Below are 15,667 nucleotides of genomic sequence, written 5' to 3'. Positions count from 1 at the left end.
TACATTATATTAGATTATAGTAGTTTATTAATTTCTGATAACCAAAGACTTCGGATACATTATTTTTATTACCCAAAAGGATTTCCATGATTGTAATTCTAGCTTAATTTGAAAATGTCTATTTTGGCCTTGATTTGTGCATTCCCTTGCTACAGATTTTAATGTAGCATTTTTAGTCTGCATATGGTACTTTACAGGCTGCACTTATTACGGCTGCTGCACGACTTGCTTCTTCATTCTCTTTGATTCCAATATGCAGAGGAATTCAACTAAATTTTACTGTTTTGTTCTATCTGGTAAACTTATCTAGTGTGTTTTGAATTTCTCCCAGGGCCAGGTTATTGTTCTCAGTTGTAAGGTTTGTATTTTGTATTACACTGAGAGAATCTGTAAAAATCAGACTGTGTGATTAACTTATGCCATATTTGGTTTAGGACTAACAGTAATGCTTGTAGTTCTGATGTATAAATGCTACATTCGATAGGCAGTTGTTTGGGAAGGCTGCTGCTGCATCCACCTCAATAACTATTTTGGAACCGTCCCTATATTTTTGCCAGTATTATTGAGGATAGTTTTTGCCAGTATTATTGAGGATACCTTAAAGGTTCAGGGAAACTGCTAGTTAGGGGGGATGTGGGTAATACTGACATGCGTTTATCTGATAATATTGGTCAATGTAACTCTTGCACATACCTTAAGAGTTCTTATCTGTTACCCCAACTGGACGTATTATCTAGATGTTCTGGGGGCAAAGACGTTTCACATGAACGGGTAGATAATATCAGGGAAGAGAGCCTAAAAAACTTCAAGGGTTGTGTTAGGGTTGTTAAATATACAAGAATAGTAAATCTTAATTGTTTATACAGTAACGTTAGAAGTGTCGTCAATAAAATGAGCGAATTCGAACTGCTGGTTAAAACAAGTAACGCGGACATAATAGGGCTTACAGAGACGGGGTGCCACCCGGAAATTGGGGATGATGAGTTTCAGTACGGCTTGTATAATGTATTTAGGAAGGATAGGGTAGATAGAAGGGGTGGTGGGGGTAATGCTTCTTATCAGAAGCAGCCTGAGTGCGACGATAGCTTTCCCGGATTCAGACATTTCACATGCTAGTATAGAGTCTGTATGGTGTGAGATAGTTGGAAACAAAGGTATGATGCGAGTAGGAGTAATCTACAGACCAGGTGATTGTGACGATTATGACAAAAGCCTCTACATGCAAATGGAATGGGCAAGTAAGCGTCAATGACTTATTATGGGTGATTTCAATTTGCCTCTAATTGATTGAAGTAAATAGGAAGGAAACTCGACATGGGGAACAAAATTTTTAAATCAACTAGTGGACTGTTATTTGTATCAACATGTCAGGGAAAGTACTAGAGAAAAGACTATCCTAGACCTCATCATCACACATGAATCAGATGACATAACAGGGCTGACAGTAGAGGAACCAGTAGCAGGAAGTGATCACGGAGTTCTACGGTGGATGATGACGAGAGAGGTAGCAGAAGTAAAAGGCAAAGGAATGGGTTTTAATTTGAGAAAAGGAAATTACAATGGCCTGTAATTACAATGCCTTAAGGAAATTACAATGGCCTGTACAAACTACATGGCCTCTATTAACTGGGTAGATATCGTGCAGAGAATGAATACAATTGAACTGTGCTACGCTTTTAAAACATTAATCACAGATGCCTTGAATGCGTATATACCATTAAAAAAATACTCCACGAGAAGGGTTCCAAGCTGGATGAATAGTGAAGTTGCCACATTACTTGAGCAGAAAAAGGTGGCATGGAAAGGTTACAGAGCAATAAAAAGTACTGAAGCCTATAACAGCTACAAGGTGATGTGTAATAGAGCCACAGAAAAGGTTCGACAGGCAAAGGCAATGTATGAGAAATCACTAGCAAACAGAGCAAAGAGGGGGGATAAAGAATTCTTCACATATATAAATGCCAAGAAGAGCAGGACAAACCAGATCGGACCTTTACGTAAGGGAAAGGGGATAGTAATAAATACACCAGCTGCCGTTGCAGATGAACTCAACAGTTATTTTGCATCGATATTTACAAATGAAAAGCCTTTTGTGGCAATGTGAAATTGTGGAAGCAAAGTTAAAAAATATGTAATTAATGATATTGAAATTTCGCAAGATTATTTAATGAAAAAAACTTTCCAGCCTACAGACCAGTAAGGCTCCTGGAGTTGATGGAATATACCCTATAATCTTAAGAGAGGCGGCAAGCAAGTGCATTGAACCATTGAGGCTAATTATGCGAGCATCACTAGACTCTGGGGAGATTCCCTTGGATTGGAAAAGTGCAAATGTATCTCCCATACATAAGGGTGGCTCTAAAAGTGAAGTTGGAAATTATTGACCTGTCAGTCTGACTTCAGTAGTAGGGAAATTCATGGAGGCAATGATCAAGGGTGGAATTCAGGATCATTTGGATCGAATTGAAATTCTCAAGGATACTCAGCATGGTTTTGTAAAGGGAAAATCATGTTTAACAAATCTGATTCGCTATTTCGAAAGGGTCACTCACGAGCTGGATTTAGGGAATAATTTCGACATTGTTTATTTAGATTTCAGTAAAGCTTTTGACTGGGTCTCACATGAGCGGTTGCTTTATAAGCTGGAACAGGTTGGAATCACTTGGAAAATCCTTAGATGGATAAAAGGATGGCTTCAGGGCAGGAGGCAGAGGGTTGTGATAAATGGCTATTCCTCAGATTGGGTTGATGTAAGAAGTGGGGTTCCCCAAGGATCAGTATTAGGACCACTGTTGTTTTTAATTTTCATAAATGACATTGATGAAAGGATAGAGGGTGTGATGTCTAAATTTGCAGATGATGTTAAAATTGGTAGAGTAGTTAATGATCACTGTCAAGCTGAGCTTCTTCAGAGAGACCTAGATAGACTTCAGGAATGGTCAGAAAAACGGCAGCTGTGCTTTAATCCAACAAAGTGTAAGGTATTACACCTGGGAAACAGTAATCCCAAAAAAACTTATTCACTTGGTGGAGTTCAACTAAACCCAGTACTGGAGGAAAGGGACTTGGATGTTACGATATGGTCAGACATGAAATTCTCTGAGCATTGTAAACAGGTTGCAAGGAAGGCCCATGGTGTCCTATCGATGATCTATCGAACTTTTGCAAGTAGAGATAGGGACATGATAATCCCATTATATAAGGCTTATGTTAGACCACACTTGGAATACTGTGTTCAAGTATGGAGACCGCACCTAAAGAAAGACATCGAGCTTCTTGAAAGGGTGCAAAGAAGGGTAACTCGCCTGGTGAGGTCGGCTAAAGGGCGTCCTTATGAAGAAAGACTTCGAATATGTGGGTTGCAGAGTTTGGAAACTAGACACCTTAGAGGAGATTTGATTGAGGTGTTTAAGGCTCTGAGAGGCATCAGTAAAATGAATGAGGACAAAATTTTCAAGATTATAAATGATGCTAGAACTAGGGGACATAAATTCAAGTTACGGGGGAAATGTTTAGATTGGACTGCAGGAAGTTTAATTTTAGCCAGCGAGCTATAAATTACTGGAATAAGTTGCCTTCATGGGTGGTAGAGGCCGACAGTTTGGGGAAATTCAAAGGTCATCTGGATAGTACTTTCGGGTAAGGGAAGTGCATAGGATGATAGGTTTAATTTCCTTTTTTTTTTTTATTAATTATTATTATTTAGTTATTTATTTTATTTTATTTTTTTTGTTTTTATCATTGTTTTGTTCGGATTTTTTTTTTTGGCTGGTGAAGCATAAGCCATAGGCTTTCTTGCACCATGCGGCCGTTACTAATACTAATACATTTTTGTGTACATCGAAAAATTTGATGTACACAATCATGTACATCGAGATACGTTACGTATGTAGCTGTTAGAAGTTAGTGGTATTAATGGTGGCAAATAATGCAAGAAAGCAAGTTTATACAACATCACCCAAAACAGACACCTAAACTTCCCATACCATCTGACCATCCCTTCTAAAAGGTGTTTTTCTTTTTCTTCCTTTTTTTTTATGAAAATCCCAAGCTCAAATGGTATTAGAACCTTTAATTAGCAATAGGAATTAGTACCATGTATAGGCTGAAGGCTGAGAAGATGAAAGAAGATATCATACTTGTTGTTATCAGACTTGAATTTCTGTGAAGGAGGGAGAGTGTTCTAAAAATGGGAGCTGAAGGAAAAGATGAGAAAAAAGAAAAGTTGGTTCTGTGAGTTTGAAGTTGGACAGTAAAAGATTGTTGACTGCTTGCAGCACATGTTTAGACTGGTCTAGAAGAAACAGGGGGAATTATAGAAGCCAATTCAGAAGAACGCTGCCAAAGGAAGTATCTATAGAAAAGGCATGCAGCGAAACATGAGACAGGTAGTGGAGAGACTTTGTAAAAGATGGTCATTAATTAACCTAGCTGCCCTCTTTTATCCTTTTTGTGAGATATAATACAGCACTGAGTTTTAGGACTGAAATTAACTAAATTATCTTGCCCCACTGGAGAATTACCTGGAGATCAGCAATTAAGGAATTAGTAGTGGATATTTGAAAGGTTGAGGCTATTTGTGCAGGGCAAGATTACAGACCTGCTAGTTTCACTTCTGTTCCAGAGAAAATAATGGAGTCATTGGTTAAGGAAGCGATGCAGGATCATCTAGAAAAGACTGCAGTTATAGTTCAAACACAGCATGGGTTTGTTAAGGAGAAGTCCTGTTTGACAAATTTGATTGGATACTATGATGTTCTCACAAAGGAACTGGATGCATTGGTTAGGCCCATTGTTGTTTTCATATTTATCAATGATATTGATGAAGGCATATCAGGGTTAATGTCTAAGTTTGCAGACGATACGAAGGTTGGCAAGGTTGTTAATGACAGTAATGATAGTAAGCTACTGCAATAGGATCTGAAAAAGTTGAGCAGATGGGCTGAGAAGTGACAACTGAAGTTTAACATTGACAAATATAAAGTACCGCATATGGGCAGCAAGTAACCCCAGAGAATAATATCAACTGGTTAGTACTAAACTCAGTATAGTGGAGAATGAAAAGACCTGGGGGGTAATTGTGCAGTCAGATATGAAGTTTTCTGAGCAGTGCAAAAAGGCTGCAAGGGTGGCTCATGGTGTTTTGTCAATAATATACAGGAATTTTGCTAGCAGGGATAAGGGGGCAATGGTTATGCCACACATTGAGTACGGTATACAGGTCTGGAGGCCTCATTTTAGGAAATGAAGTAGAGCTGCTGGAATGAGTACAGAGAAGGGCAACAAGATTGGTGAGTAGAACAAGGGTTGGAGTTACCAAGAAAGGCTAAAAGTTCTGCAAATTACAGCTTCTGGAGGCTAGGCACCTGCAAGGTGATCTAATTGAAGTATATAAGGCCTTGAATGGATTCTTTTTATTGCTCAGATTACTCACCTGAGGGGACATGAATTCAAATTGAGTAAAGACAATTGTAGAATAGATGTAAAGAAATTCACCTTTAGCTAGCAGGTGCTTGACAGTTGGAACAAACCTCCATCTCTTGTAGTGAAGGTCAGCAATTTAAATAAGTTCAAGGCAGAACTAGACAATCATTTGGAGTGAATGGATGGGTGAAATGGGAAGGGGTTTTTTTTTTTTTTTTTTTGGCTGATGCTATATAAGCTTGCTTTTTTTGCATCATATGCCTCTACAAATGCTATTACACTTCTTTCATATTTGTTTTTTTTTTTTTTTTTTTTTTTTTAACTATGCCATGTTAAATAACCTAAACAGGCTTGCAGAAATTTTACAAATGATCTAAGCGATAAGCTAAATCAGATCATTTTGTAGTCAACATAATTAAATTAAGTGCCCATATTGTATAAGTTATTATACTGATCAACTTATTGAGTTTATTTCTAGGTGCCTGCTCCCAGGTGCCCAGAGAGTAGGTACCTGCGAGGTGATCTGATTGAGGTGTATAAGGCCCTGAATGGGTTGAGCACGCTGAATTCTGATGGGATCCTTTCTCTTGCTCAGATTAAGAACCTAAGGGGGCACAGATTCAAATTGAGGAAAGACAGTTGTAGAATAGATGTGCATAAATTTGCCTTTAGCCAGCAGGTAGTTGATTAATGGAATAGACTTCCACCTTTTGTTGTGGAAGTTGATAGCCTAAATAAATTTAAGGCTGAGCTGGACAGGATTTGGACAAATGGAGGGGTGAAATGGGAGGGGTTTTTTTTTTGGCTGATGCTGCATAAGCTTGCTTTCTTGCATCGTATGCTTCTACTAATGCTAATATTTGCCCCTCTTACCAGTCAATATTACTAAATCAAAGACTAAGTGGAACACAAAATACTGGGTGATTGACATGAAAGGCCAATAAAAGAGCAAATTATTCTATTCATATTATTGGAAGTTATTAACTCTCTCAAGGTATCAATATGTATTTTCAAATTATAAATACAATATATGTGAAGTTGAATACAAAACAATAAGGAAAAAATAAATGAACTAACCTGGTGGAGAACTAATAGAACGCATCACCTTTGCTGTTTTCTGTAAAAGTACAATAATTAATAAACATAAAAGAACATGAGTACTAACTGTACAAAACAAAATCTTTCTTGCATAGTAAGATACAAATTAAAAGTATTTTAACCTGTGTAATTTAAAATATCAGCAGCAGTTGTTGTTGTTATTTAGTTTTTAGAAGCATTAGCAACTAAGGCCATATTGCTCCGGGGATATGCGGTGATCATTCCCTGACCTTTCCGCATCCTCCGTATTTGGTGGTCACGGGCTTGAACCTCGGTCTAATCAAGAAGCGTGTGCTACGCACTGCTGCTCCTGCCCACGGAGGTGCCCTAATATCAGCAGCATGCAAAACATAAAAGTGAATGTATTTATAAACAAATAATACTAATCAAAACATTACAGGAATTATCTACATTAACTGTGTATAACACATGCTGAGTTATTATATATGAAGGTCAAATCTGAGAGTATAATGTTTCTATACTTGTTTCAAACATTTTTATATAACATATAGGATTTTATGGGGAGGGAGTTAAAGTAATTGGTTGTTTACACAATAAAAGGTTTGTTAGAGCAAGGAGGTAACAGTAATACAGGCATGTGATGCAAGAAAGCAAGTGTATGAGCTTATGTAGCATTAGCCAAAAAAAAAATTTCACACAACCATTCCCTCTAAAGGTTTGTGCAGTTCCTCCTTGAATTTATTTAAGCTATCAACTTCCACAACGACAGATGGAAGTTTGTTCCAGCAATTAACCACCCGCTGGCTAAAGGCAAATTTCCACACATCTGTTCTACAGCTGTCTTTCCTCAATTTTGATTTATGTCCCCTTAGGTTCGTAATCTGAGTAAGTGGAAGAATCCCATCGGCTCAACCCATTCAGAGCCTTATACCTCAATCAGATCACCTCGCAGGTGCCTAGTCTCCAGCCACTGCAATTTACAGAACTTAAGCCTCTTTTAGTAAGAAGACTCCTTTGTTCCCCTTACTAATCTTGTTGCCCTTCTCTGTACATGCTCAAGCAAAATGAGGCCTCCATACCTATACACAGTACTCAAGGCATAGCCTGACCATTGCCTTATACAAAGGGATAATCACCTCCTTTTCCCTGCTAGCAAAATTAGCATTAGTAGAGGCATATGATGCAAGAAAGCAAGCTTATGCAGCATCAGCCAGAAAAAAAAAAAAAACTTCCACTTCACCCCTCCGTTCGTTCGAAATACCTGTCCAGCTGAGCCTTAAATTTATTTAGGCTATCAACTTCCACAACAAGGGATGGAAGTCTGTTCCACCAACCAACTACCTGCTGGCTAAAGGCAAATTTCCATTTAAATGGGTGAGATATCTGTATATCATTGACCATTTAATTCCATTTAAATGGGTGAAATATCTGTATATCATTGACAAAACCCCATGACCTGCTCTAGCAGCCTGTCTGCACTGCTCATAAAACTTCATATCTGACTGCACAATTACTCCCAGGTCTTTTTCATTTGTTACCACCCTAAGTATAGTACCACACAGTTGGTATATTCCTCTGGGGTTACCTCTACCCATATGCAGTACTTTGCATTTGTCAATATTAAACTTCAGTTGCCACTTCTCAGCCCATCTGCCCAAATTTTCTAGATCTTGTTGCAGTAGCACACTGCTATTACTGTCATTAACAACCCTGCCAACCTTTGTATCATCTACAAACTTCGACACTAAGTCTGATATACCTTCATCAATATCATTGATAAATATACAAAACAACAGTGGACCCAAAACCGAACCCTATGGGACTCCACTAATAACATTAGTCCGCGAAGAGCAGCATCCACTGATTACCACTCTCTATCTTCTCCCACTGAACTACCCTTTTATCCATTGCAACTTGTCATACTGTTCCAATTTTACAGTAGTCTTCCATGCACAACAATGTCAAAAGCTTTCCTGAAATCCAAGTATGTGATAACAAAATTATTTTTTGCATCCAGTTCATTTTTAACCACATCATAGTATCCAAATTTGTCAGACAAGACATCCCTTAACCAACCCATGCTGTAGCTGAATTATTGTTGCCGTCTTGTCTAGATGATCCTGCAATGCATCTTTAACCAGAGACTCCATTATTTTACCCGGAACAGAAGTTAAACTAACTGGTCTGTAATTACTCGTGCCACCCTTTGATCCCCCCCCCTTGTGAACTGGGGGTACATTTGCACATCTCCAGTCCATGGGGACTTCCACTGAGTCCAAGGATGCTCTCATAAATAGTATTGTAGTCTTTGCAAATCTATGGGTGGAATTAGTGCTAGTAATAATATGAACAAGAAAGCCTTAGGCTTGTGCTGCAGCACAAAAAAAAAAAAAAAAAAAACCATAAAATCAATGTTTATCACTCCCCATATATGTTCTGACAACTGGCTGAAAGAAAACTGTCTACAATTTTGTCTAAAACTCTCCCCTGTAATTTGAATTTACAGCCCCTAGTTCATTTATAGGTTTTATGATTGTGAAAATTTCATCTTCATTCATTTTACTCTTCCTTCTTGGAGCTTTATAGACCTCAATCAGATTTACCCCCCCCCTAAGATATCTAGTCAAGCTTTATATGCCATATTCAAACTCCTTCCTCATATTTGCACTCTTTTGACATTATCAACACTACTACTAATCAATGGAAAAAGCTTAATCAATGAAATTAATAAAAGAAAAGAGTATGTTAAAGTGCAGTAATTAAGGGATTTAAAGACCAGAGTCCACTAGAACCTCATGGACTGGGAGCTGCTTATAATATGTTTACAACAAATGTAATCAAATGACTTTTGAAATGTATAGAGAAATTTGTTTCTCCAAATTCAGTTTCTCCAAACTTTTCCTTGGATATAAGAAAGTATCAAAAATATTTCAAGGTGTTAACACTAATATTAAAGATTCTCTAAAGAGAAATAAGAAATTGAGAATTACTGTTTTCAAGAAAATTTATTTTTACCAATCTGCTCCTTTTCTCTGAAAATATACTCTCCTCTCTTTCTTGGATGGTACCTAACTCCTATGAATAAGTTGGTATCAAACCCATGGGGACTACAATAGTATACACACCATACAAAAACGTGATCTCCTTACTAGAAAGACTTGTAAAGATTCATTTAATTTAAGAATTTTTTACAATTTTATAAAATTTAATGAATCTCTTTTAAGTTCTTTAATGCACCACTACTTTCATTTATTGCAGCATTATTAACCCATAAAAATTGACAACACTTTGGATTGCACAACAAGACTTTGAGTCATACATGTTTCTCATCCCCTGAATTAAGCTTCAAAACAATGATGGGGCTACAACTTGTGAAATGTCAGTGAGATAATTAAGAATAACTTATAACTAATAATTCAAGCTTCCTAAAACAATAACGTATAATTATTATAAGTTATTGATTAAGGTTTAGATCTAGTAGCAAAGAATAAAAATGCATGGGATGATTATAAATTATCAGGAAACACAAAAACCTACAGGAAGTACAACCCAGTCTGCAGTCAAGTCACTATGGGTTCAGCAAGCTAAAGCAGGTTATGAGAAGTCCTTGACTCAGAATTTAAAGGAAAGTAAGAGAGAATTCTTTCTTCATGTTAACACTAGAAGGAAAGGGATAAACTACAATTAGCCCACTAGATGTGAATAGCATAACTATTGATGACCCTGGCAGATTGCTGAAAAAACTGAATAAATATTTTGCATCTACATTTACATGCAAATAAGTTTATAGGGATGAGAATATCAGACGTATACCAAGATACAACTGGGAGCTAAATAATTTTGCAGTAATGAGAAGAAAGTGAAAGAGTAATTGTTGAAGCTTAAAGCAAATAAGGCACCTACGGCTGATGGACTCTATCCAATTACATTAATAGCAGTAGCAAGAAGGGTAAGCAAACCACTGACCATAATTATGAAAGACTTCTTCGGTTCAAGGGAGGTCCTATATATTGGAGATGTGGAAATCTCTTCTATTCACAAAGGCAGGTTAAAGGGTGAAGTGAAAAACAAGACCTGTAAGCTTGACTTTTTTTTTTTTTTTTTTTTTTTTATGAAAACCCCAACGCGAAAGGTATCAAAACCTATAGTACTTAGTACCGTGCATGGGTTGAAGGAGAAGTATGGGGGGAGGGGGATGCATGGAAAATAATGGAGTCAGTGCCAGATCTTCTTAACAGGAATGCAGTTATATGAAAATTACAACACTGATTTGTTAAGGGGAGATCCCGTCTCATCATTCTGATTAGCTGTCAAAATACAGTAACCTGGATGCAAAAAATAATCTTAGCTTCTAATACAACACTGCAGCAGTGTTGTATTGGAAGCCAAGTGACTTATGGATAAAGGGACAATTGAGTGGCAGAACACAGAGAGTGCTTATAAATGGACATTGCAACTTGTTGGACATGTTTTTAGTGGACTTCCTCGGGGTTCAGTGCTGGGCCCCCTTACTGTTTTCAATATTTATTAAATATAACAATGAAGGCATATCAAGCTTATTGTTTAATTTTGCAGATGATGCAATGGTTGGCAGGGTAGTTAATCAAGATCAACTACTAAAATAAATGTAAAAAAACCAGACCGAAGACCTGAGAAGTGGCAGTCAAAGTTTTATCACTAATAAATGAAAATTTATCATTCATTATAATGCTGCATATGGTATGGGCAGCAGTAATAATCCCAGAATAACATACCAATTAGGTGGTACACACTCCAAGTGGTGGTAGTAGCAGTAGTAGAGGCATGTTATGCAGGAAAGCAACTCATGTAGCATCAGCCAAAAAAAAATTTCACACACCCATTCTCTCTAAACATTTGTCCATTTGCTCCTAGAATTTATTTACTTCCACAATGAGAGATGAAAGTTTGTTCCAGCAATCAACTACCTGCTGGCTAAAGGCAAATTTCCATACATCTATTCTACAACTGTCTTTTCTCAATATGAATTTATGCCCCCTCGGGTTCGTAATCTGAGTAAAAGGAAGACTCCCATCAGAATTGAGCCTGCTCAACACAGTCAAAGACTTATACACCTCAATCAGATCATATCACAGCTACCTAGTCTCCAGATGCTGCAATTTGCAAAATGTAAGCATCTCTTGTTAAGAGGACCCCTTCGTTCCCCTCACCAATCTTGTTGCCCTTCTCTGTACTCATTCAAGCAACTCAACACCCTTCCAAAAATGAGGCCCCCAGACCTATACGCAGTACTCAAGGCGTGGCCAGCCATTGCCTTATACAAAGGGATAATCCCCTCGTTATCCCTGTAAATCATTGAAAAGACACTATTAGCTACTCTTGCAGACTGTCTGCAGTGATCAGAAAACTTCATATCTGACTGCACAATTACCACTTCTTTTTCATTTTCTATTGAAAATGTAGAAAATGAAACCTAAGTGTAGAGCACACTTAGGTTTGATTTTCTAAGTGCAGTAATACACAGTTGCTCCTTTTCTCTGGGGTTACTTCTACCAATATGCAGTACTTTGCATTGTCAATGTTAACTTCAGGTGCCACTTCTCGGCCCATTTCCCCAACATTTCTAGATCTTGTTGCAGTAGCACACTGCCATTAATAACCCTGCTAATCTTTGCATCATTTGCAAACTTGGACATTAGGCATGATATACCTTCATCAATATGATTGATAAATATACAACAGTGGACCCAACACAGAACCCTGGTGGATTCCACTAATAAGTGGAATTAGTCACGAAGAGCAGCCTCCATTGCTTACAACTCTATCTTCTCCCACTCAACCACAATTTTATCCACGGTAGCAAATTGCCCTTAATACCATACTGCTCCAATATCCAGTATCAAAAGCTTTCCTGAAATCCACGTATATGATATCAAAATTATTTTTTGCATCCAGTTCATTTTTTAAACACAACAGAGTATCCAATAAAATTTATCAGACAAGACTTTCCATTAACAAACTCATGCTGTGTCTGAATTATTACTACAGTCTCATTTAGATGATCCTGCAGTGCTCCTTTAACCAATGACTTCATTATTCTCCCCAGAACAGAAGTTAAACTAACAGGTCTGCAATCACTCATGTCAACCTTTGATCCCCCTTTGTGAATTGGTGATGCATTTGCACTTCTCCACTCTGTGGGGACTACCCCTGAGTCCAACGATATTCTCTCATAATTATGGCTAAGAATTTGCTTACTTCCTTTGCTGCATCCTTTAAAAAAACTGGATAGATCCCATACACCCTAGGTGCCTTTCTTATGTTTAACTTCAACAATTTCTCTTCCACTCTGCTCTCAGTTATAAAATCATTAAGCTCCCTATTACAGTTTAATAAGCTTCTGTCCTTCCCTTCCCTACAGAATTCCTCATGTGAATGTAGACGCAAAATACTCATTCAGTTTGTCAGCTATCTGAGTAGATCATCAACAGTTGAACCATCGATATCAAGTAGACCAATCTGATACATCCCCTTAACATCTGGAGTTTATATAAGTAAAGAAGTCCTTGCTGTTTTTCTTAGCATCCTTTGCCAAAGATTTCTCATAATCTGCCTTTGCTTGCCTATCTTCTTTTGTGACTTGATTACAAACTTATATCTACCATAGGCTTCTGTGTCATCTAATAATTTATATGCATCCCATTCATTTTTCTACTCTGCCACGAGCCTCATTAGTTCATCTGACATCCATTTAGGCCTAAGGTCGAACAGTATTTCTCAACTGGTATGAAAATCGTAGTACCTTCCACGATTAATACCTTGAATACTTCCCATTTACAATTTGCTGTTGTTAAATTGTTGGTCCCGCTGTATAGAATTTAAAAATTATCCGAGATCAGTGTAGTCACCTTTACAAAAGCAAAAACCCTTCCCTTTAACCTTGATGGTAGTTATATCTATAAGTAAGTCTAACATCGGTACACTGAGATCACTGCCACCTAGTGGTTCCTTTATCTGAGAACTCTTAATGTACGAATAATGACTGCTGATAACCAGATCAAGAGTATTATTCTCTCTGGTTGCCTCTCGAACATGCTGCTGCAGAAACCTATCATCCAATAAATTCACAAAAGTCTTGCTAGTATGCAAGTGACCAATAATTCCAGTCAACATCTTGGAAGTTAAAATACCCCATTATAAGACATTTTGACTTACTGGCCTACTCTATTTCTTTGTACAATTGTTTGTTGTACTCGTTAAAGTCATTAGGCCTACAACACACTCCTACTCTCATTTTTGCTTTCTCAGTGCTTATGTCACACCAAACTAACACAACATTGCACTGTCAACTGGATGCATTGCCTTTGATTTTATGTTTCTTATCTAACAGCATAACCCTTCCTCCCTTCCTATCCTGTCTATCCTTTATGTACACATTATACTCCCCAAATTCCAATTCTGCACTGCTTATATCTGTCATAGAGTAAAAATTATGTGGAGGTCCTAAAGTCTCGAAACTTTATTAGACAGTTGGACAGACAACTTGAGTAGTCGAGACTCGCTAACTGGTACTCAAGTTGTTTGTCCAACTGCTTATATCTGTGCGCTACCATGTCTGCCTTTGATGTCTTCACCAACACTTCAAATTCATCACATTTATTTATGGTACTCCTAGCATTGGTGTACATGCAAGTATATATGCACCTGTTCTTCCATGTGGTGTGGGTGCCACACCTCGACCCCTACTTACGTTGGTTCACACCTGGGTGGTCACCCACTATGTACTTGTGCATGGAGGTTATACCCAGGATTACTAACAGTCTCACCATCGTGAAGATGCAAGCAGAGGATTTGGCTGTCACAGACCGTCCAGACTTCGCCAAAATTGGGTCCACTTGACTTGAGTGTCACCCGAATATCAGTTCCATCAGCGTTTTAGACACCCAGGTAGCAAGTACAGCTTGTCTGGCATATCTGAGAGAATGTCTGTGACAACCTCAACTACAACAAGAGCTACAAAAATTGGGTAAGTGGGCTGAGAAATGGCAGTTAAAGTTTAAAATTGACAAATGTATGGTACTGCACATTGGTAGCAGTATCCCCAGAGTAACTTATCAACTGTGTGGTACTAAACTCAGGGTATTGGAGAATGGAAAAGATCTGGGAGTAATTGTGCAGTCAGACAAGAAAATCTCTGAGTAGTGCAGACATGCTACCAGGAGAGCTCATGGTGTTTTGTCAATGATAAACAGAAAAATTGGTAGCAGGGATGAGGTGATTATCCTGTTGTATAAGGCCATGGTTAGGCTGCATCTTAAGTATTATATACAGGTCTTCACTCATTACAGCAGATCTGCATGCTTCCTCATTTTAGGAAGGATGAGGATCTGCTGTAATGGGTGAAGAGAAGGGCAACTAGATTGGTAAAGGGAAAAAAATGGGTGCTCTTACCTAGAAAGGCTTCAGTTCTGCAAATTGCAGCATCTTGAGACCAGGCACCAATGGGGAGATCTGATTAATGTATCCTTCCACTTGCCGAGACTACATACAAGGGGGCATAAATTCAAGCTGAGGAAGGATGGTTGCAGAATAGATGCATGGAAGTTTGCCTTCAGCCAGAGTTGATTGTTAGATCAGGCTTACCTCTGTTGTTGTAGAAGTGGATGGGTTGAATAAATTGAAGGGAGAACTAAGAAAATTCTTAAAGCGTACAGATGGGTAAAGCTGTTTTTTTTTGTTTTTTTTTTTGGTTGATGTTATATAAGCTTGCTTTCTTGCATCATTTGCCATTACTATTACTCATATTCGATTCACTGATGACCCATTCAGGGCATCACTAATTACAGTCTGCCACTCATTTTGCGAGAAATCGGCAATTTTCCTCATGAGTTTTAGAGATTTTTAAATTCCATATTTTTAAACCTCCACAACAAAGAAATAAGCCCATTATTATTATTATTATTAGCCATATGGTGCAAGGAAACCTGAGGCTTATGCTGCACCAGCCAAAAAAAATTTCTGAGTCACCCTGTGTGTGTGTGTGTGTGTGTGTGTGTGTGTGTGTGTGTGTGTGTGTGTGTGTGTGTGTGTGTGTGTGTGTGTGTGTGTGTGTGAGAAAGAGAGAGAAGTAGAAGGAAATCACCAAGAAAGAGAAGAATGATGATATGTGCCAAGCCCATACTCACCAGGTGTGAGCCCCTGGTGT

At 38.0% G+C, this 15,667-nt stretch overlaps 1 protein-coding gene across 3 annotated transcripts in view; it reads right to left on the bottom strand.

Annotated features, from left to right (window-relative positions):
- Positions 1-15,667, bottom strand: part of LOC150080016 (oxysterol-binding protein-related protein 8-like) — a 464,021-nt gene that overhangs the window by 386,435 nt on the left and 61,919 nt on the right. For 2 of the 3 annotated variants that reach the window (XM_090383709.1, XM_090383710.1), the window contains exon 2: positions 6,502-6,541. The exons of the other annotated variant lie outside the window; for it this stretch is intronic. In XM_090383709.1, coding sequence (XP_090239835.1) covers positions 6,502-6,541 — 40 coding nt within the window. The remainder of the gene's footprint in view (positions 1-6,501; positions 6,542-15,667) is intronic. 3 annotated transcript variants of the gene reach the window in all.

The sequence above is a fragment of the Mastigoproctus giganteus genome, chromosome 10, assembly GCF_048544385.1.
Source record: "Mastigoproctus giganteus isolate SK-2022 chromosome 10, ASM4854438v1, whole genome shotgun sequence".
NCBI lineage: Eukaryota > Metazoa > Arthropoda > Arachnida > Uropygi > Thelyphonidae > Mastigoproctus > Mastigoproctus giganteus.
This window is presented reverse-complemented; position numbering and strand designations above follow the sequence as displayed.